The sequence below is a fragment of the Phocoena sinus genome, chromosome 16, assembly GCF_008692025.1.
Source record: "Phocoena sinus isolate mPhoSin1 chromosome 16, mPhoSin1.pri, whole genome shotgun sequence".
NCBI classification, from domain to species: Eukaryota; Metazoa; Chordata; class Mammalia; order Artiodactyla; family Phocoenidae; genus Phocoena; species Phocoena sinus.
In genome coordinates this window covers 70,719,736-70,742,342 of record NC_045778.1, presented here as the reverse complement: position 1 = coordinate 70,742,342, position 22,607 = coordinate 70,719,736, and the positions used below count along the sequence as shown (strand labels likewise).

At 45.4% G+C, this 22,607-nt stretch overlaps 1 protein-coding gene across 2 annotated transcripts in view; it reads left to right on the top strand.

The window, feature by feature from the left end:
• Positions 1-22,045, top strand: part of GFRA1 (GDNF family receptor alpha 1) — a 203,541-nt gene extending 181,496 nt beyond the window's left edge. For both annotated transcript variants that reach the window (XM_032608605.1, XM_032608606.1), the window contains 2 exons: positions 20,889-20,942; positions 21,890-22,045. In XM_032608605.1, coding sequence (XP_032464496.1) covers positions 20,889-20,942; positions 21,890-22,045 — 210 coding nt within the window. The remainder of the gene's footprint in view (positions 1-20,888; positions 20,943-21,889) is intronic.
• The last annotated feature ends 562 nt before the right edge of the window (positions 22,046-22,607 follow it).

Genomic DNA, 22,607 nt, shown 5'->3' with positions numbered 1-22,607 from the left:
ACAAAGCTTGTCGGCTGGGATGCTTCATGCTGAAACCCCAGCAGACAGGGTATAGGGGAAAGACTGAAGGTTTGCCACTAAGACTTGTTGCAGCTTGGTTATCTCTTTAGAATGACCTATATTAAGAATGGTTGAAAGAATCACTGGAAGCCAGAGGATTGGGGGTGAGTGGGTGAGTGATGAGAGGGGACTTACCTTTGAGAACGTGGTCCCTGGCGTTGATTTAGGACTCTTGCTTCAACGTAGGGCTCCCAGGAGACTTATTCTTCCCATCTGTCCTTCCTTTGCCTGGCTATCTTCAGATAAATTACCATTTGCCAGGGGGTCCTAGAAATATCTTAGAGTGGCGTTTGTCCCAGCCATATGTGTCATTACTCAGAATAGAACTGAGTTAAACCAGCTTGGGAGCCATTGGTAACAGATTTGGAGCAAGTCAACTATCTCTGGCAGCTCTAAAGTTCACTACCCTCGAGAAGCACCCTCTTGTAGTAGTTTTAAATATACAATAATCTGAGAAAACTCTGAGGGACTTGGGTTTCTGTCTTAACATTTGAGAGAGATTTCCCCTCGGAAGGGAAGAAATAAGAATAAACATTTTCAAAAATCGGCTTCAAAGTGTAATTATCAACAAACCAAACACAGTTCTGTTTGGGGAAAATGAGTGGCCTTGCGTGTGGTGTGTATGGGGCTCATCTTCAGTTCCTATGGAAGGCTCAGCTTTAAAAAAAGGCAAGCTGGTTGATTAGTATAAAATGTCACAGAAAAGTCCAAGAGCTAACCCCCTGAGATGATGAAATACCAGGCTTTGGGTAAGCAGCCGAGCTCCCATGTCAGGATTAATTGGCAGGCATATTAGTAACAAGCATGATGCAGGCTGCGCTATTGCTGGCGTATCCCTTTGACTTGCACAAAGTGGTCACATGACAAAGGAACATTAAGAATCCTACCAATTATTTCATCTTCTGTGCACTTGAGTGGTCTGGTAGCTGGAAAAAGCTCAGAATATTTAAATCAAATGGACTGTACTTGTCACTTATTTAAAGTAAATTTGGGAAGTGTAGGTGTTGGAAAAATCTCTATTTTGCATTATTATACATCCCTTAACTCTGGTGGCTTAAAGTGAAGACCTCTTAAAGCGGACTTTAGGCCCTTGATTTCCGTGGTCAAATAGGGTTGTAGAAACTTGGGGAATACAGCCTTGGGACTAAGGCTGAGGACCCCCGAGAAGTTTTCACTGTCTCTGTGCTTTTCCTCAGGAAGAGACATGACGTGTGACCGAGAGGAGAAAGTCTGATGGACGGGGGGGCGCACACTTAGAGCAGGGCAGACAGAAGGGTGCAGGTAGCTGTGAGCACTTACTGGGGGCTCCAGGGAACAGGGCGAGCCACATCCAAAGTCAGTTTTTTTGGGAACCAAATAAAACATATCTATGAGTGAGACATGGAGGTACAGCAATTGTGGATCTCAAGTCTCCTCCCCTCGTCTTAATGGAACTTTTAAGCAGCGTTCTATAGAAAAAGGAATTCGCAAAGCAGCTTTCTCAGTCATAAAAGAGATGTGAGCAGGGTCCAAATGAATAGCTTTTGCAAGAATGTTTATTGCTGAAGTTAGCAATGCAAAGGCTCCCTGTCCCTTTACCCCCCTTAGCAATCGTGTCACCTACTTTGGCAGTCAGACTATGCTAGCCCTAAGAGGAACAGTGCTGGCCGTCGGTGGGCCATGGGGGCAAACGCCTTGAGGTGGGCATCTTTCCTGGAGCAGAGAACCTGGATTCAGTGGATTGCAGTCTAGGTCTGTACCTCCCTGGCCTCCCAGGAAAGCCTCAGTACAATCCCTCTCTTGGCCAAGTACAGTCTGAAGCTTATAGAAATGCACTGGGCACTTGTATGTTGCAGCAACGTTTACAGATTGGTAGTAGGGGCAGGGGGCAGATACACTTTGGCTCCTTAACACCTGCTTATAACCTGTTTAACTCCTACATGTGAAGAATATTTGAATATTGAATTAGAACACTGGATATTAGAATACTGCAAAAATCTCTATCTGAAACAAGACCTTCCATCCTGGAGGAACAGCATGTGTTACCCCCTCACTGCCCTGGTACCTCTTCAGACCTAAACGGAGTCTATCTGTACTGGATAGGGCCAGACCAGACTGGAAATGATTTTGAAGCTCTTCCCAGGGCCAAACCCCACAAGTCTCAATGTGGCAATAAGGTGATTATCCAAGCCTGCTGAATGCCCAGGACTCCCCTGGCTGTGACCAAGTGAAAATTTTAAGCGTCGAGTTTCAAAAGGAAAGCTGCCAATGGGTGTTTTGTAAATCATTTGTGCCAGCAGGCTGACCCCATTTGTCAGCTAATCCTGGAAATACAGGAGGTAAATTTAAATCTTCTAGCATGAAGCACTTAATCAATATTCTAAATGTTTTTCTTGCAATTTATGCTAGCAGAGCAATGGGGAGCTTTGGCGTCCTGTTAATCTTCCGGAGAAGAGTAGTTGAGAGCAAGGCCAGGGTGGTGGGATTTTGCACAGGCTGACTGGTGGGAAGGTGGGAAGCTGGAACGAGATGGAGAAAGGCGCTTATTTCCACACCAGGCCCCTAGCGTGGGGATACTCACCCCCTGTACTCACGCCACCCTTGCCAGTGGTTAAAGCCCCCCTCCGGTACCTCCATTTCACCCTGTGGCTGACAGCCTAGGAGTTGCTTTGCTGGGGGGGAGCATGAGCTTTGGAGTTGGTTAAACTGGAGCGAGGTCCCCAGGTCACTTCCTATTGCTCTGTCATGACCTGGGTCATGTTTCTTACCGTCTCTGAATGTCTCCTTTAAGCCATCACCCACCTCTGGGGTTTGTTGTGAGGATTAAAGAACTAGTGCCAGTATGCAGAGGGCCTAGCACGACTGGCCAACCCTCTGCACTTGGAAGTGGACACCACCGTTATCGTGGTTGGTGACACATGTTAGAGCTTTAACTGTGGACCCTGGGGCCATATAGGAAGGTTGTTCCCAGGGATTGGGGTGGGGGTAGGAGCACATGGATGGAAGAAGATGGAGCTCTTTAGGTTTTGCTTCCTTCATTTGTAAGAAGGCTTTGAACCGAGTGATATCCTGCTGGTTCTAAGATGCGGTCATTGTAGAAAGTCCCAAGGAAGGAGGGGAAGGGGTGGGATATTCTATGGACACCAGGCCAAGAAGAGATGGAAACCACAAGACAATAAAGAAAGGATCAGGTCTTGAACTGGGCTTAGAACTGTTTCAGATTCCATCTTTCCATGCGCAGGAGTCTCTCAAGAGATCCTCCTCACCATCAGATTCTGGGTGCTGTGAACTTGGAGCTGTGACAGTAGTCAGGTCTTGGTCCAGCCTGGGTGTCAGAGTATGACCACCTGCCAGAGGCCATTGCCATATCTCTTTAACTAGTGCTGACAGTGGGAAGAGGTGACACAGTTGTAAACAGGAAACACTCTTATTTGCAGAAAAGATGGTGTTTGAGCGCTAGCCCTGCCTCTTAGCCTCAAAGACCAGGAATTCGCAGGCTCTCCCACACTGCATTCCATCAGTGCTATTGTTTGCTTAATATTCATCTTTAAACTCAGTATCGAAATATACTGTTAATAACATTTGTGAAACGTGAATCAATGCAATAGCTCTCTCTATATTAAAAAGTCATTATATAAATATTAAAATGAAAGCAATAAAAATGTTTTTATGCCACCTAAATAAAGTCATATACACCACTGGTTCCCAAACCCCACTTTGGGCAACATTACAAACGATCTAATCGTATGACGGATCCTAGAGCTATTTTCTGCGGTAACTTGCATCACCTCTGCTTTTTGTGGTTTTGTATTAATAAAGCAAATATGCAAATAGTACTTTCCATGGGTCAAGTACTATTCTAAGCACATGATATAAATACATACATATATGTATGTGTGCATATATACGTACATATATAAACTGATTTTGACAGTAACTTCATGAGGTCAGTACTATTATTATTCCCATTTCTCCGACAATAGACCTGAGACACAGAGAGGCTTGATCAGAAGAGAAATAGGACAGCACATGTTTCTCCTCTATGCATTTTAACTGGCTACACTGTAATGCCTAAAACGGAGCATTTGACCTTTTTGTTTCTGGATAACATTATTCATTCAATAGAGACTAAATCAGTCCCTAAATTCTTGTTGAACATCTGGCAAATTGAGGTGCCAGGCCGGTTCATAAACGAGCATAAAGGAAGCGAATGATGCCTATTCTAACACCAGCTGTCATCCTGCAGTACAACTCACTTCTGACACTGGCCCCCTGGTTAGCACAGATACCGCAGGTTAAGGGCGCGGTCCCCCACGAGACTGCCCACTTCAGAGGCCAACCGTACTTCAGGAGTTCCCAGGCTCTTCTGACGAACTGGCTACAAACTTAGGTGTTCCCGTGATGCCCTCAGGTTCAATTCACTAGAACGACTCAGAACTCAGGAAAGCACTATACTTACAAGTACAGTTTTATTTTAAAGGGTACAAATCAGGATAAGCCAAATGAAGAGACACTTAAGCTGAAGCCTGGGAGGAGAGCTTCCATGCCCTCTCCCTGTGAAACGCCTGTGGAATTCAGGCATGCCACCCTCCCAGCACATCAGTGTGTTCATCAACCAGGATGCCCCACTGAGCCTCAGTGACCAGTTTTTATTGGGGTTCATTATATAGGCATGGTTGACTGATCCATTAGGCACGTGATTGAACGCAGTATTTGATTCCTGTTTGCTCCCTGGAGGTCAGGAGATCAGGCTGACCTCATGTGGCTCAAAGCCCCAACCCCTTGACCCACGGTTGGTCTAAACAGAGCCATAACCATAACCATAGTCAAAACACTCCTATCATTCATGAACTTCCAAGGATTTAGAACTTATCTCCTAGGAACCGGGAATAAAAGTTAGCAGAATTTTCATTTTAATTCTAGGGACACTCTGTGAAACTTCTCACAAGGAAGCTGGAGTTGAAATTTGGAGCATGGGCTCACTTCACCACTTACCAGCCACGAAACCTTGGGCAAATTACTTATCCTCTCTGCCTCAGTTTTATCGCCTGTGAAATGAGGACGGCAGTGAGAGTGCCTCCTCGGGTATTATGAGGATTAAATGTGATTCAGCTTGTCATGCATTCTCAGGGCAGTGCTCTGCCCTAAGGAAGTTTTTATTAGCTGTAAGCTTCAAAGGGCTTTTAGCACTTGGGTATCACTGGCCCCCTTTGTCCCATCTTTAGTAACAGAGAAGTGCTCCAAGGGGCCAGGCTAAACTATGCATTGCTTGTGGGTCCTGTTTTCCAGTGGCTTTTTTTGATATTGGTGGCCTATGGGGTTTTGCACCTGTAGAGTAAATGAGAAAATGTGAGGCCTTGTCACAGTGATGTTTTGTTTTGTTTTGTTTTTTAATTAATTAATTAATGGCTGTGTTGCGTCTTCGTTTCTGTGCGAGGGCTCTCTCTAGATGCGGCAAGCGGGGGCCACTCTTCATTGCGGTGTGCGGGCTTCTTACTGTCGCGGCCTCTCGTTGTGGAGCACAGGCTCCAGACGCACAGGCTCAGTAATCGTGGCTCACGGGCCCAGATGCTCCGCGGCGTGTGGGATCTTCCCAGACCAGGGCACGAACCCGTGTCCCCTGCATTGGCAGGTAGATTCTCAACCACTGCACCACCAGGGAAGCCCACAGGGATGGTTTTGAAAGATAGTTTAGTGTCAGAGGCCTCTCCAAGGGAAGTCACTTGCTTCCCTGGCATCTTTGCTGAAGATGGGCTACACACCTCACTACCAATCGTGGAAACTTCAATAAAGGTTGTTTAGTGACTTCTTGGCTATGAACTGAATGGTTCTCCAGGTCAGGCTTACTCAGCCTCAGCCCCACTGCCCTTTGGCCTAGTAATTCTTTGTTGTGGGGCTGCCCTGTGCCTTGTAGGATGTTGATCAGCACCCCGGCCTCTGCCCTCTAGATGCCAGGAGCCCGTTTCCCCGACTGTGATAAACAGAGATGTCCCGCCACACAGCAAACGTCCCCTGCAGGATAAAATCGCCCCTGGTTGAAGACCACTGCCTGGGAAACGAGGGCTGCCTCAAAAACCCCCTTTTCTTTCTGCCAACATGGAAGATGGAGGCGTGTAAGAGTCTTTTCAGGTTTCCTTCTCCTTGTGTGGTGAGGGGCTTCAGGAGATTGAAGAGTAGACGGGTGCATTGGACCAAATCTTTCCTAATTCGTGCCAACGCAAACAATGAAATGGGGCTCTGGTGACCACGTGATGCCCAACTGGGGACACTTAAATTAATTTCCCCAAGGCAGCACTCCCCTCAGAGTGACCCCCGGGGTAGACTCATACGTGGTGTTAACCGAGGCTCTTGACCAGGTTCCCATCATCCAGGGGCCCGCAGGAGTCCGCGGCCTTTAGGACCTCCCACCCTCACCCTGTCTGAGTGATGCTTTCCCCCATCCAGCATCCCAGATGAGTACCCTGCAGGTGACATGTCAAAGGAGACTTTTGCTGGACAACCATGGTAGATGGAAGTGCTTATACCAAACCACAGCTGGGGTTCTCATGCGTGGACTTTGAGGATGGGGGAGTTTTAGGAGGGGCTGACATTGACTGCTGACCAGACAGGTCAGCACTGAGCCTTCAGCACGTGCACTGAATCTAAATGATTGTGGCTCCCAGATGCCATTTCCTGGGCCTTTTGTTGAAGAAAACGGTCTTGGTGCAGCATGTTTTTTGCGGCATTTGGTTTATGGTTTCTGTGAGGTTGCCATCATTTCTGTATAATCCACAGTGTTTTCTAGCACCCACTGTTGTTTTCGTTTCATAAAGAAAGTTCCAAATCTTGGCTATACCTAGCATTTCCTTCACATAATGCTCTCCTGCTTAGAGCGAGTTTAAGTCCTGGGAGAAATAAGCTGTGGGAGGGTCTTACGTTAGCAGAAGTGCAAAGCCACAGGGCACACCACCCAGGCTGCTTCTGGGCTCCCCTGGCAGCCTCCTGACGGAGCTCAGGACCAGCCTGCCAAGTGGCCCTGGGGCCCTGTGTGATGGGCCCGGCTACTCGTAGCAATGGAGAGACTGACAGTGGCCTCCTGGGATTTAATCTTCCTGACTTTAGGTGCCAGCAGATGAGCTCAGAGGGAAGCTACATCCCAGAATCCACCCATGTTAGCCCTGGGAGGAAATAGGCTGTTGTAAAAACACTTTTTGAAATAACTGCTTATAGAGTGTTTTCAAAGCCCTTCATCCAGGAGAGTGCTTGAATTCAGAGCTCAAAATTGGGTATTACTCTGTTAAGGCTGCCGTACAATCCAGGATGCCAAAAGGCATTTTCAGTTGTGTATTCAAACCCTATTGGAAATGGAAACTTGCAGGGTATAACGGGTACCAAAAAACCGGAATTTCATCTCGGAGGCCTGGCTTCCTAGCAGGTACATATGCATATCACCCTATATCACAGAGTCCAGTGTCATACATTATATTCGTTTGCTGGGGCTGCCGTAACAAAGTACCATAGACCGGGTGGCTAAAACAACAGAAATGTATTTCCCACAGTTTTGGAGGCTGGAAATCCAAGGTCAAGGTGTCAACAGGTTTGGTTTCTCCTGAGGCCTCTCTCCTTGGCTTGCAGATGGCTGCCTTCTTGCTGTGTCCTCACATGGCTTTTCTTCTGTGTGTGTGCACCCTGGTGTCTGTGTGTCCAAATTTCCTCTCTGTATAAGGATACCAGTCAGATTGGATGAGGGCCCGCCCTAATGACCTCATTATAACTTAATCACCTCTTTAAAGACCCTGTCTCCATCCATAGTCGGTCACACCCTGCGGTACTAAAGGTTAGGACTTCAACATATGAATTTTTGAGGGACACCATACAGCCCGTAACATACATGTAAGTGGCAGGTACACAGCAACTAAACATCTGACATTTAAAAAATCTCACCTATGGGGTGACTTTAAGGGGAGAAGATTGCTATTACCAGAAGCATTTCCTTAATCCCCAGGGCCCTGCTAAGTGTCACCTGTACAGCCTTTGAATATGAGAGGCTCTGACTGTTGGCTGGTTCTGTGGTCGAAGGAATGTGGGGAAAGGCACCTCCCTCAGGGGACCAGCTATCTCACCCAGCCTGCAAACATCAGGTGTTGTCTGCTTTGCTGAATCAGATGCTATCAGATTTCGGGCTTCTGCAAACTTAATTCAAGTAACGGTTTCTTTGTGAGTGGCATATTTGCATTGTAGCAAACTTTGGTTCAACATATTGTTAGAATACACAATACTGTAATTTAAGATATTTTACCAGCAGCAAAGGGTTTCATAATTCATTTAAAAAGTTGTAATGGGCTTGAGCATCTTCATTATAGTTTAATAATACAGCATTTTATACCCGGCTGTAAAATTTTAGCAATTGTACAATTCTATTATATAGTTTAATAATTGTTCAAATGAAGGAGAGTGTGAAGTTCCTAAAAACCAATTTAATGACTTAGAAAAGTAGCCTTTATGAAAATCTGTTGTACACCTTTAATGAACCCAAATGTCACCTTTTCAGCAAAGGCAGATCGCGGCCTCTATTTTTCTCAACCACAAAGCCCTGCAAATTAAGCACGTAGAGTGCAGTATCTCTGAGTTATAATTTTTCTTTTTTCCTCTTTTATCCCGAATCTCCTAGAGCTGGAATAAGCCTATTGCCCCCACAGGGTGAACAGCAGCCACGTCAGAAGAGCTTCCGTAGGAACAGGGAGTGAATTGGTTTTCTCTTAAGAAGGTTCTTTATTTTACAAATGGCCCCTTGATCTCACCACTTCAACCCCAACTCTTAACTCTAATCAGGTCTCTTATCTATGCCTCCAAATAACCCCTCCTTCACCATTCTGTGAAGTAAGTGGCAAAATGAGGAGGCCTACATTATCATATAATTGTACACTATCATTACGCTTAATAAAAGTGTTGGCATATAGCATCAGGGAGAAGGCACTGTGTCATCTTGTCACTGGAATTGTAATTCACGTTATTATATTTCTGGGATTTTCCGGGGTGTGTTGTCAGACTACTAAAGTCAATAAATAGGAGGCCCTGAGCCAGGTACACAAACACAGTAACCATGGAACTTACGGAGCATACCTTGGGGATGCGGTCCCAGGATCCTTGGGTGCAGTGAGATTCTTGAGCGAGCCGGCCCTGGCTCAGAGCCCTGTTTCTGTTACAGAGGAATGGCAACAGTCAGAGGAAGTCCCATGTGGCTGGGCTCCTTCCTCTTTAGGGTGCAGTCCAGGGACTTGGGGCCCACAGTCCATTTCTGCTTTGTGTTACATGCAGCTGTGTCTGTGATGTGGGTGGCAGGGAGGCTGGCTCTGAGCTGCCTGCCTGAGAAGGAAGCACGGGAGAGGTCACCGGCAGGGGCTGCAGCCCCTCTCCTGCATCACCCCGAGATGACACGAGTTTCCCTTCTTTTGTGTCTCCCACTCAGTGTTCTAGTTGCCTCACCCTTCTTAGTCAGCTCCAGAGAATTTCTAGCTGAAGTTTGGTGTTGCTTGAGAACAACATAAGGCTGTGCATCCCAACAGCATTTGGGTATCTTTTGCCAGGTCACGGTCGTCTCAGCAATGAGGCCACAGCTGGAGGGTATTCTTGCTGCCCAGGGACAGGCTTCAGCTGTTGTCTGCACCTACTCCCGGCCCCAGCACACGGCACCCCCTTCGTTATATCAGGGTGAGGGTAGCACTTAGTGATTCTGAGTTCCTTTGGAGAGTCAAGGCAGCGCCATCATTTGTTTTACTCCAAAACCAAGCTCACTTTCAGGTAATGTAACTCAAGCCTTGCTGTTCCGATTCTTGACAAGGGATCGTGCAGACGGTAGGCAAACAGTGGCATGGTAATTTCTCAAAGTTGCTTTTTTAGGAAAAAGGCTGTTGTGCTTAAGAGTGGAAAATACTGAAGGACCAGGCTTCTCTCTACAATAAAATCAAGCCTTCCTGTGGTCTACAATGGAGAGTAGTTTCATCTCCTTGATCCTTGGGTTTGTCGTCTGTAATGTGGGATTAATGAGCACAGCCACCTGGGAGGGTTGTGATAATTAAACAAATTAAAATTCTTCAGCATAGTAACTGAGCCTCCAGCACAGTAACTTTTTATCATTATTTTATCCTCCTGGTTCGTCTCTGCTGACCATGAGACAGAAGGAGCCTGAGTACTGAGGGACAATTTGGTGACTTTTATCCCAAAATTCATCTGGAAAATGAACTTGGGTGCTGTATAGGGTGTGGACCCTGTGGTTGAAACAATTTTTATTGTCACCCTTTTTTGATGTCTTCTCCTAAACTTTTTTTTTTTCTTCTACTTTTCTCAAAAAGTGAGAATAACCACTTAAGGATAGGGACGGGAAGACCAGGCCCCCTCAGTGCATTTCGGGAAAAGCCATTAGACCACCCGCCCCTGTGGTCCAGAGTGTAGTGAGGCTGGCCCATCAGAGGGATAGTAATTCAGCAGTTGGACAATTGCGTAACCCAATTGCTGCATAATAAACATGCTTAATAAAAAGGAATAGGACGTCTGCACCATCTTGGCTATAAACATGCTCTCGTTCTGGGCAACCTACGAGAATACCTCTGAGCACACTTAGATCACATACTATAAATAAATCCAATTTCTTATATCCCCCACTGACCTTTTATCCTTAGGACTTCTAACCAACCGTGCTTCCCTGAATAATAGACTCCGCCGTGCTCTTGAGCCGTGGAGCACAATTGTGGGAGGAAAATGGCTCTGGTTCTCTTGGGGGTGAGGTTCAATGAAGGGCTCCCCTCCCGTGTGCTTCTCAGATTTGAGGCCCAAGAGGAGTCACGTCGTGGACAAGGCTAGACAGGAAACGCAGGATGGTGGGCACTGAGAAGACGTTGTGGGAATTTTCCCCAGGGTGGCTGTCCCCTGCCACCCTGAGGGCTGCAGGGACCTCAGATAATGCGGGGTGCTCATCTTTGGAGGCTGTCGGGGGAGTGAAAATCACCAGCCCTGGCCTGACCTCTGACTCCTTGGGTTGATTCTAGGCTGCCTCGGCTGGCTCTGTGCATGCTGGCTGTGTGACCCCGGGCTTATCACCCTTATTATTCTAAGGGTTGATCTAAGGATTATGAGAGATAATGGTACTGTATCTGGCAGAGCCAGTATGCGTGGGTTTTAGAGTCGAAGAGGCTGAAGTCAAAGAGATTCAAATCTCAGCACAGCCACTCGGGGCTGTGGAAACTTGGGCAGGTCCCGACCTCTCTGAAACCTCTGCTTCCTGATCTGTACAAAAGGGGAGTAGCCCCCCTCGGAAAGTCATGTGAGCCCTTGGGGAGTATTCAGTAAAATGCGGATGGGATCATTACCAATGGAGGCTTTTCTTAAGAGTAATCGTCACAGTCATGATCACTATTAGTCTATTTGGTTTTCCTCTATTTTCTTCAATATTTTTCTCTGTCTACTAAAAGTACATTATTTTAAAGTTTAAAAATTTTTTGCTTTCCCCTTGTTTCTTGCAGCACCACAAGTGCTCCGTCTTCCCACCCAGAGAGTGAACAAAAGCCCTGGGTCCGTGCTGTCTCCAGACCTGGCATTTTATATCAAACCTTAGTTACCACCATAAGTCACGGAGCCATTACAGGGCTGCTCTCAGCTGCACATAAATGCACAAGAGAATGAGAGGCTTAATAAGTATTATCTGATGGTGATGAGGGCACGTGTCTGATGAGATCGGCTTCATGCACTTCTCGTCAGGGACCACGATGAATCTTTTCTGCTGCTCTCTTCACACTTGCGTTTCCAAATGCACGTTTTGAGAAAACAAATGTTTCCTTTTAGGGCCGTCCCCCTATAGTTACCATTACACCATGATCACTGAATGCTTGCTCTACAAAACCCCTCCCCCACCCCAAACTAAAACATCTTTCACACAGTGTTTGGCATAATCTTGTTAATTGGGCATAATTTTCTAAAATGTAGCTCATAATTGCTTCTTGTCTGAATAGTTTACTAATCAAGCGAGTTAACCATGAACAAAAACACACAGTTCTCTAATGTAGTTGGCAACCTGTGTTCGCCCCAACTTGGGGAAAAGCAAAATAGATGTAAGATGATCCTGTGGAGTAAAGGGAAGGAAGAAAGGCCAGCCCGAGCGCCCTGGTAAGCTCCCTGCTGTAGACAGTGTCTGCGCACAGCGCTACTTGCCATCCTGCCATTAGTGTTAAATTACAAGCGCAGGGCTGCAGACATCCTTTTATGGTGTGCGGGAGACTGACAGGCAAGCCCGAGGGACTGCTTAGCTAATGGAGGACGTTGATACATCTTACAGGACTGTATCTCTTTCATTGCATTCATTTTTAAATCCGAGGAAAGAAGATCGTGAGCCAGTTCTATTCAGTATCACATTATCCCAAAAGCCAGATTAGCTTAATCTTTTGTATTTTTCACACCCCTGCCTGAATCCAAGAACATCCAGTATAGGACCGCAGAGAGGCTGAGAAATCATCAACAGCAACTTGGATTTTAAAAGGGCTTCCACCCCGAGTATCACGTTTGATTCGCACAGCAACTCGTGAGGTAGGCAATAGTAGGGCGGGGGTTATTGTCATTAGAGGTGATGGTTGAAAAGCTAGGACCAGGACCTTCCTAACCTGTGGTCTTTTTAGCATACCTTATCAGTCAATCTGGTACCAAGAGCAAGTTCTAAATCATAGTAGAAGCTCTCTTCTCTGACCCTCATTTCACCAACTCACCACAGAAGCCAACCTCTCTGCCATTCCCCTGTAAACATCCAATGCCCAAGGCAGGCTGAATGCCCCAAGCTAGTGGGCATTCTCTCCTTCTGCTTACCTGGGCCCCTTGCTCTCTCCAGTGGAGGCGCAGGTTTAAAAGATTCAGGAGCATTTGTTCTCAAACCTTTGGGTGCTGCTGTATTTGGCATTTTGCTTACATGATTTAATTAAACATTACATGAATGATTGAAATAGGAGCACAAAAGAAAGAAAGTTGTTTCAGTGAAAACTAGGTTGAATACATTAGAAAAGTTCAAATTCCTTTAAAAAAAATGCCTTTGATTAGGTGTGGCCCAGACAATTCTAAAAGACTGAGAAAAATTGTAAAAATGTAGAAAGATTCTGCACTGAGATCCCTCAGTGGGTGTCAAACAAATGCCATTCCTGTTTTAATGAAACAAAAACTGGAAATTGTAGATTGTAAATGATAGGCGTAGCTTGTGCAGAACATAAGCCAGGGAATTCCAGCAAACTCTTCCTTTAAAAAACCTTTTTAAGAAAGTGGCATTGATCATGTATCCAAAAATCAGTGAATGACATTCAAATTCTAAATTAAGATGTTTGATACAACGCATACAATGGAATATCATTCACCTTGAAAAGGAGAAAATCCTGTAATATGCAACAACATGAATGAATCTGGAGGACATTATGTTTAGTGAAGTAATCCAGTCACAAGGACAAACACTACATGATTCCATTCGTATGAGGTATTTAAAATAGTCAGACTCATGGAAGCAAAGAACAGAATTTTGGTTTCCAGGGGCTGGGGGAGGGGGACACGAGGAGTTGCTGTTCAACAGGTATGTAGGTTCAGTTATGCAAGATGAGTAAGTTCTAGGTCTGCTGTACAACATTGTGGCTGTAGATAATAGTGTGCTATGTTGTACACTTAAAAATTTGAGGGTAGACCTCATGTTAAGTATTCTTACCACAATAATTAAAAAAAGAAGCTTCTTGGAGCTTCCCTGGTGGTGCAGTGGTTGAGAGTCTGCCTGCCTGCCGATGAAGGGGACGCCGGTTCGTGCCCCGGTCCGGGAAGATCCCACATGCCGTGGAGCGGCTGGGCCCGTGAGCCATGGACGCTGAGCCTGCGCGTCCGGAGCCTGTGCTCCGCAACGGGAGGGGCCGCGGCAGTGAGAGGCCCACGTACCGCAAAAAAAAAAAAAAAAAAAAAAAAACTTCTAAATTAAAAAATTAGATACAAATGTGTGATTTTTAAGTGATTTAATGATTTTGCTCTTTAACGTCATTTCTCAATTGACCAATGACCTAAGGGCCCAGCCCCCAGTGCCGTCAGGTAAAAAAGTTTCTACTCTAGCCTTGGCCCTAAGACAGGAAACCATATCACCTTTAAGGCTACGACCACCACACACACACACACACACACACACACACACACACACACACGCAATCTAGCCTCACTTCATGGAGGCCTTGTCTAAACAGCACATCTGGGATCTGAGCCTGTGCTTCCTTGGGCTAAGGAAGCGTGACTTCAGGCCTCCAGTCCTCTCCCCACCCCTTTTTATGACCAGGCTCGACCTGCCCAGAGCCTGCCAGACTAACTAAACTTGGTACCCAGTGGGCCTTCCTAAACCTGTGCAGGGTGAAACATCTTTAAAAGGTCTTCTTAGAGCTTAATGTAATGAAAGCCTTTTGGCTGAGGTTCAGGTAATATGTAGACACAGTGTCTTGGAGGGAGAAGGTAGATGAGACATGGTAGGAAAGCTGCCCAAGAATGATCACCACTCACATCTCACTCTGTCCCTCCTCATAGCCCCTCAGCCCCTCCCCAGCCTGTGCCAGAGCCCATGGGGCTGGCAGAAATCGGCTCAGAGGAAACAGAGCTGAACACAGGCTCTGAGAGACAAACACCCACGCCCAGCGGCTCAGAGTAGACCTTATTTATGTGTCCACTTGTTTTAAGCACTGACTTGACTACGCATTATTCAGACCAGTGGTTGCTACCAAGTTCATAGGAAAAGCAGAACTCACCGGGAAGGTGAGTTTCAAAATAGACAGTGACAGGATTTTAGAAAGACTGGCCAATTGCTTGTGACCAGAGCAGAAATAAAACCTCCCCTGGCTCTCCCAAATCCAACAGGCGAAATCCAAAAGGCTGAAAAGAGTATAAGACTACAGCGCACTGAGCACACGACCATTCCTTAGCTTGGATTCACTAAGCAGGCAACTTCCTTTTTCTGTCTTTTTTGTTGCGTAGAAATTAATTTCGGCAAATCTGTGTCTAGTGCACAACAGAATTGTTATGTAGTAAGTTCTGCTCATAAAAGTCTATAATCTGGTGAATCCATTTTATTAAAATGCAAAGTGAAAAGTGAGAAAGTAATAAGTTATCCTTCAAATTAGGTAGACAGCCTTCTTATGTTTTGCCTTACAAGAAAATGTAAGATGCGTAGATTTAAACGGAGAAATGGCTTTGAGTTCTGGACTATTTTGGAAAGAACTCATGCAATGGTTTTCCCTAGCAAAGGTCCAATGTATGCTGCAGAAGAGGCTGGTGTGCTGATAAACTGATATTGACAAGGGTGATAGATGCAGCTCGGTACTTAGTACTGGAGAGCAAAGTTGATGGCGTTTTACAGTCTGTGTATTTCTGTTTATTGCTTGTATTCTGTCATTAAGCAAACAGGTTCTTAATATAGCAAATCTCTCTAATCAGTAAAGCAAGGGAGAAGAGAAGCAGAAGCATCATTAATTATGACCATTTGGCTGCGGCCTGGACAATCTGTTGCTATCGGATTGAGCAACTTCCTCTGGTTTCGTTTTCTGGAGGTAGAGCAGAAACTGGCTTTTCTTATACATGGAGGAGAGTAGAGAAATGTTCCATGCCCTGCTGGCTGACAGCTGCCTAAAAACCCAAGATTAAATGCTGGCTTCTCTACAGAAATGGAGTCCTGGGGCAGCAAAGGCCAGACTGCAAGCGGGTATGCTATTAAGTCTCCAATTCCATAAGCAGAGCAAGTGTGCAGCTCCAAAGCCTGATCTGACCCGAGGCTCGGGGAGAACCCACCGCGGGCAGAACGTGTTGTGTACACGGTGCCCAATGAGTTGGCTTGACTGAGAGCTATGAACTGTATGTGTGCCTGGGCATTCTGTACCGGAGAGCAGTCGGCACCAGGCAGGCTTTCCAAATGCTAATCACAGGGGTAAAAAGCAAGGGAGTAACAGAGATTAACGACATCTAATGCATTTATTAACCCTTTAGTGCCAGGGCCTGGGGAGGTCTGGCCACAATTACAGTGCCATGGAAATTCTATTATGCGACATTCCTGGACTTGGGGATTACTGCCAGTGACAGTTTTATGAGACTGCTGCAGGGACAAGGCTGATGAAGAGCCTGAAGAACAAGTTCCCTGGTTTTCCAGAATGACAGCAAAGCTACTGGTTTGTGGATGGTTTCTCCAGTATCCTCTTCACCTTCTCAAGATGAAAACCTTGTGGTACTGTGTTTTGGTGGTGTGGTTTCCCCCAACTCCGAGTCAGGCAGCTTCTCCCATAACCGCGTAACTATGAGTTAGCTGTTACGAAACCCGCTTTCATAAAAGGGATTAAATGATTCGTTTTTCAACATGCTGTAACAATGGTTAAAATTGACTTTTAGAAAAATTGAAATCCATTCTCTTCTCTTCTTTATCCCTGTCTCCTTTTTAAGAGATACGATATTTTAAAGCCACAAACTGTAAGGTTTGGTGCCTAGATAGGTCTGGGCTGGCCAGGCTCTATGTTGGGCCCCTGCCTGTCCTCTTAATGAGCAGGGCTGTAGAGCTTGCAGACAGGACTTGTTCCATTATTACACCCCTGGTTTTACCCATTTAGGGCTCGGCAGTGGTGCTCTTCCAGTCTCTAACTTGCCTTATACCTTGCAAGATCTCAGAAGTTTTGGGTTTCTTTTTGTTTCTTTAATTTTCCTGGGACAGTCCCAATTTTCATCAACAGAGGCAATGTTTAAAATATGTAAACACTCTTTGCAATAGTTGAAGGTGAGAGATGCCCTATAATTTTATCTTCTTGCGTTTATCAGGCCTGACTAGCAAGATGGCGATAGCTTGATGTTTTAAAAAAGGCTCAGGATAAAAGCCTTTAAAATGTGGAGACAGCAGGTTGCTCAGGCTTCTACAAGGGGCTTTAAGAGCCAGATTTTCCTAAGTGGACTTTGGATCTGCATAGGTAGATTTCTGACTCTCGGTGGTCACCCGAGGGGTTCAGACTGAATACAGGACTTTAAGCATGCCGCCAGCTAGACATACGTAGGTGTGAATCCCCAGGCTCTGCCCCTCCATCTGCAGCTTACGAACCCTTAGAGTCACTGGACACCCAGTTGATGCCACTCAGTCCAAGCAGCAGACCCACTGGCCCTCATTTTGTAATATATACCCCAGGTTTGGTGTAGGATTTTAAAAGATCTCATGTCTATGTGCAACCCTTCGATTCTTTTACCCAGGTGCTGCCTGCTATTCCAACAACCACTAACATCTGTTCTTCGCCTTCTAATCACACTCACAGGTGTTAGTGTGGTTCATGCAACGTTCTGGCGGAACTGGGGGGCTGCTCTTCTTTGCCTCTGCAGTTCTGGGGGGTTTCCCGGCCCCCCAGACCTCTCAGTGGGAAGCAGTGTTAATACGCTATGTAGGCAGAGGCTTTTGAGGCCAGTGTGCGTGGACCGCTAAGCCTCTGGAGTGCTAGGTGCTTCTGCTGGGTTAGGAAAAGGTTCGACAGGAGAGAAGGCATTTTCTCAGAGCCTTTGCAGAGGCCTGGTGGTGCACGGTTACATTCACTCAGTGGTTCGTCCTGTTCTGCCCAGCAGAATGGTTCTCAAGGCCAGATGAGCTTGGAGCTGCTGCCTCCACCTTAAGTAAAGCCAGTGGAGATACAGGGAGACAAAGCCAGAGGTTGATAATTTGCTTTAGATACAGGCCAACAAGATGCCTGCTTTGGGGGAAGAAGATCCCAGAGCCTTCACAGACTTGGAGCTGGTCTCAGTGTATTTTCTTGTGTGATCAAACGGTCATCCCAGCCATTCTCAGATGGGAGGCAAGAACATGTCTACCCGATTGTATGGCTCTAATCCTGTACAAAGTCGAGCTCTCAGTGACCACTGAGGACCAGAATCTACCTATGTTGATGTAGAGTCCACTTAAGAAAATTGGTTGAGATAGAGACATTTTCTAGTCCATTGGTGGAAGCCCCCTTTACAATCGTGTAATAGATGGGCATTTTACTAGTACACTAACAGGTCCCTGAAGTGACTAAGTGTAGCTAGTGAGTCTCTCAGATGGTATAGATGATGAGTGATACACTGCATGCTGGTGCTAATCATATAGAACAAAGTAGGAGGAGGCCTACCAGCCCTTGGATCTCTTAGAGGGCACTGCAGTCTAGGACACTGAGGTGGAGCTTAGCTGTGACCACAGCACAGAACAGCAACAACCTGAAGAAATAATGTGGCCCAGACTAGAAGTCAGGCTGCCTTCTCTGCACGTTTTAGTGAACTTCTTAGTTATGCAAAAGCCCTTAATGAGGGTTGTCTTTTGTAGATTACCGCCTAGAAAAGACAGAATGTGATGTTTTAGGGCCATTTTGGTGTCTGGCACAATTCCAACCTTGAACAGAAATAAAACGTGCAAAGTTCTACGTATTATTCTCTACAGGTTACAATGCAATGGACCAGATTTGCTATTAATATGGATTAAAAGTAGGCTTTTGAGTAAGGCTCAATTCCTCTTCTGATTTGCCCTCTGATCTTCTTATACATAACATTTAGTGACCTTTGAATAGCCCAGGGATGCTTCACAGTGTCTTTTTCTTGACACCTGTTTAAAGGTTTCTATTTCATATTCACAGCGGGCACATGCAAATAGAGGTAGAGGTTATGACACCTCCCACGTAGCATTATGGTCAATAAATTATTCCTTGGGTGAACATGCTATCATTTCAGGCTAGCACGGCTTCAACAAGTTGCAAACGTTGTCCTGCAGTAGGCAGCCTGCCAGGGCATTCCCACAGAGCTGGTTGCCCAGATACTCCTAGATTCGGGTGTTTTGCTTAACCAGGGTCATCCTGTCAACAAATGAGTTCTTGGTCTTTCGACGCCAAAGGGCTCCTAGTTTCAGGGGGAGGGGGCTATGGGAGGGATTCTTTGTGTGGCTCTTGGGGGCAGGGGGAGCATGAAGACCCAAGCATGCCGGGGTTGCCTGGGAGAAACTGTAAAGCAGGAAAGAGCACAGTTCCATTCAGGAGTTTCAGAGACTTATCTAAATCTTGACTCTAAAGTAGTTCACTGTGTGCCCTTGGATAAGTCACTTAACTTCTCTGCACTCTAATTTGTTTTCCTTTACAAAACAAGAGAGGTGCACTGGGTTAGCAGTTTTTATTGTAATTGTTTGAGCAATGGAACATTCCCTCCACCTCAGTTCTCAGGTAGAAACCCAGTGGAAACTTGCTTCATTTGTGAGGAAATAGGGAGCTTAAAGCCCTCACAGCTCAGGAACTTGTAACTGCCCTAAAGCAGTTTTCAATAAAATATGTATTTATTTGTATTGCATAGGTAATGTACATGTATTTTTTTAAAACATCTTTATTGGAGTATAATTGCTTTACAATGGTGTGTTAGTTTCTGCTTTATAACAAAGTGAAACAGTTATACATATACATATGTCCCCATATCTCTTCCCTCTTGCGTCTCCCTCCCTCCCACCCTCCCTATCCCACCCCTTTAGGTGAACAGTATGGAGGTTCCTTAAAAAACTACAAATAGAACTACCATATGACCCAGCAATCCCACTACTGGGCATATATCCTGAGAAAACCATAATTCAAAAAGAGTCATGTACCAAAATGTTCATTGCAGCTCTATTTACAATAGCCAGGACATGGAAGCAACCTATGTGTCCATCAACAGATGAATGGATAAAGAAGATGTGGCACATACATACAATGGAGTATTACTCAGCCATAAAAAGAAACGAAATTGAGTTATTTGTAGTGAGGTAGATGGACCTAGAGTCTGTCCTACAGAGTGAAGGAAGTCAGAGAGAGAAAAACAAATACCGTATGCTAACACATATATATGGATTCTAAAAAAAAAAAAAAAAAAAAAGGTCATGAAGAACCTAGGGGCAAGACGGGAATAAAGACACAGACCTACTAGAGAAATGACTTGAGGATACGGGGAGGGGGAAGGGTAAGCTGGGACAAAGTGAGAGAGTGGCATGGACATATATACACTACCAAACGTAAAATAGATAGCCAGTGGGAGGCAACCCCATAGCACAGGGAGATCAGCTCGGTGCTTTGTGACCACCTAAAGCAGTTTTAAGGTGGATGGATCTGGGGTCCGTAATGCCCTTCACGATTCCTGAAGGGGACCTGTCTGAAAGAGTCCCTGCCCTGTGCCTTAGCCCCCAAGCACTGAGTGGTTTTCCCACTAGAGGGCAGCCACATGAGCCCAGGACCACATCCGTTTTTGTCATATCACCGTATGCCCAGTGCTGGAAAATAGCCTGGTAAGTGTTTGTGGACTGGAACAACTAATAAACAAATGAACAAACACACAAGCTTCAGGAAGACCTATCTTTATATTACGAATAAATGTGGATTTTTATTGCACCATTTTTACCTAGAAGGCAGTTCCTAAACATTAACTTTCGGAACTATAAATGAGTTCAAAATGTAAATGACTTCAAAATTTTTTCTTTTGTAACCTGTGCAGTGACTTTGAAATGAGGTGGGTACAAACTGAGATGTACTATGTCAAACACACCAAATTTGGAAGATTTAGTATGAAAATAAAAGAATGTAAAGTATCTCATTAATCATCTTTTATATTGACTACATGTTGAAATGGTAATATATTGAGTTAAAGAAAATGTGATTAAAATTTTCTTCACCTGTTATCACTTACGTGGTTAGGAGAAAAATTTAAGTTATATATGGGCTCACAGTTGTGGCTCACATATTTCTGTAAATGGCACGGTCCTAGACAGTTAATCATCAGTAATTACTCTTCCATAGTATGTATGACTGATTTTGTGTGTGTGCGTTTCTGTCTCTTTCCAGGCACAGAAGCTGAAATCCAATATGTCGGGAAGTCCACACCTCTGTCTTTCTGATGTAAGTTGTTTCTTTCTGAGTCTCCCTGCATTTACAGAAACAGAGCCTTTGGGACCCTGGAACAGGATATGATGTGAAGGGCTCAAAGACAACAAGGTTTCAGGTCCAGAAAAAATCTAAGTCACCCTCAATGTCCCTCTGCCGTTTGAGCCAGGTGCAGTCTTCAGATCCTAGTGCCCAAAGTGAGAACCAAGTGTGGACCCCAGGATCCTCATCTCAGAACTGGACCAGCACAAATACCATTGTCCTAGTACCATGATAATCTCTGTGGTCACAGTCACATAAACTTATCTGGCACAGAGAAGAGACGTAACAACTCTCACTCCTTACCAGATGTCCTTTGACCTCCACAGCAACCCAGAAGTAGCCAGGGCGGGCCGCACTACACTCCCCAATCTACAAGTGAGAGGGTGGTTGATTCTGTCACAATCATAGCTCATTGTGGCGGGATGTGGCATTATGAGATTGAGCAGGTGCTAGGGATGGGGATGAAGGAATCAACCCTGGGGAAGGACAGCTGTGCTGACTGGGAATTTGGGAGCCTGGGCTTTGGTCGGGACTCTCTGAAAAGCAGGGCGAGATCCTTCATCTATGAGGTCCGTGGTTGAACCGGCCAGTGGAGGGAAAGGCTACTGCCTTCTCCTCCAGTCTCCAATGCGATTTGTGACCCATCTCTGCATGAACTCATACTTGCTTGGGCAAGTTTCCCAAGATGATTCTTCCTGCCCTCCTTCATGATGGAGAGAGAGAGCAAGCATCCCTCCTCGGTCACTGGTACCCAGAAGGAGAATGGTTCCATGTTGCACAGTTGCTGGGGGACCTTGGGAGTGGGGGTAAAATCTCGGGTCAGCTTTGGTGAGCGGTGAGAGAGAAAGAGTGCGGTTAAAATATGCCTTGATAGAACGAACACGTGCAGTGGGTGATAATGAAAACATTCTTTCTTACAGCGTGATTACGAAAAGGATGGTCTTGCTGGGGCTTCCAGCCACATAACCACAAAATCAGTGGCTGCCTCTCCAAGCTGCAGTCTGAACCCACTGCTGGTCCTGGTGGTAACTGCCCTGTCCACCCTATTATCTTTATCTTTGGCTGACACATCGTAGCTGCATTTAAAAAACAATATGGACGTGTAAAAAGACAAAAACCAAGTTATCTGTTTCCTGTCCTCTTGTATATCTGAAATTCCAGTTTTAGGGACTCAGTTGAGACACTGCTAAAACAGTTTCATCCAACTGGAACTTTTTTCTTTCTTTTTTTCTTTTCTTTTTCTAAGAAAGCTTCTTGTGATCCTTAGGGCTTATATGGGATCCCCGATACAGCGCTACATTCCAAACTCAGAAGGCTTTGGGGCATGCTGTATTGTAAGGGGACAGTTTGTTGATTTGGCTGTAAAGCAAACTGGGGCCATGTTTTTCAAGAGGACGATGAGGATGGTGATTTTAACAATTTAACTCTGGCCTTCACTAGCTAGAGAAGGAGTTAGTATTTCTAAAGAATCTTCCATATCTCATGTAATAGGTTTTATTTCTGATGACATGACTGCAGCGGTACATGGATGCCAGGTTTTTTTGGTCACAAAGTGAGGATCCTCATCAAGACAATTTGATGGACTTTGTGCAAACAGGCTTGTACCAATGTTCACTTTTCTATATGTACTAGTATTTT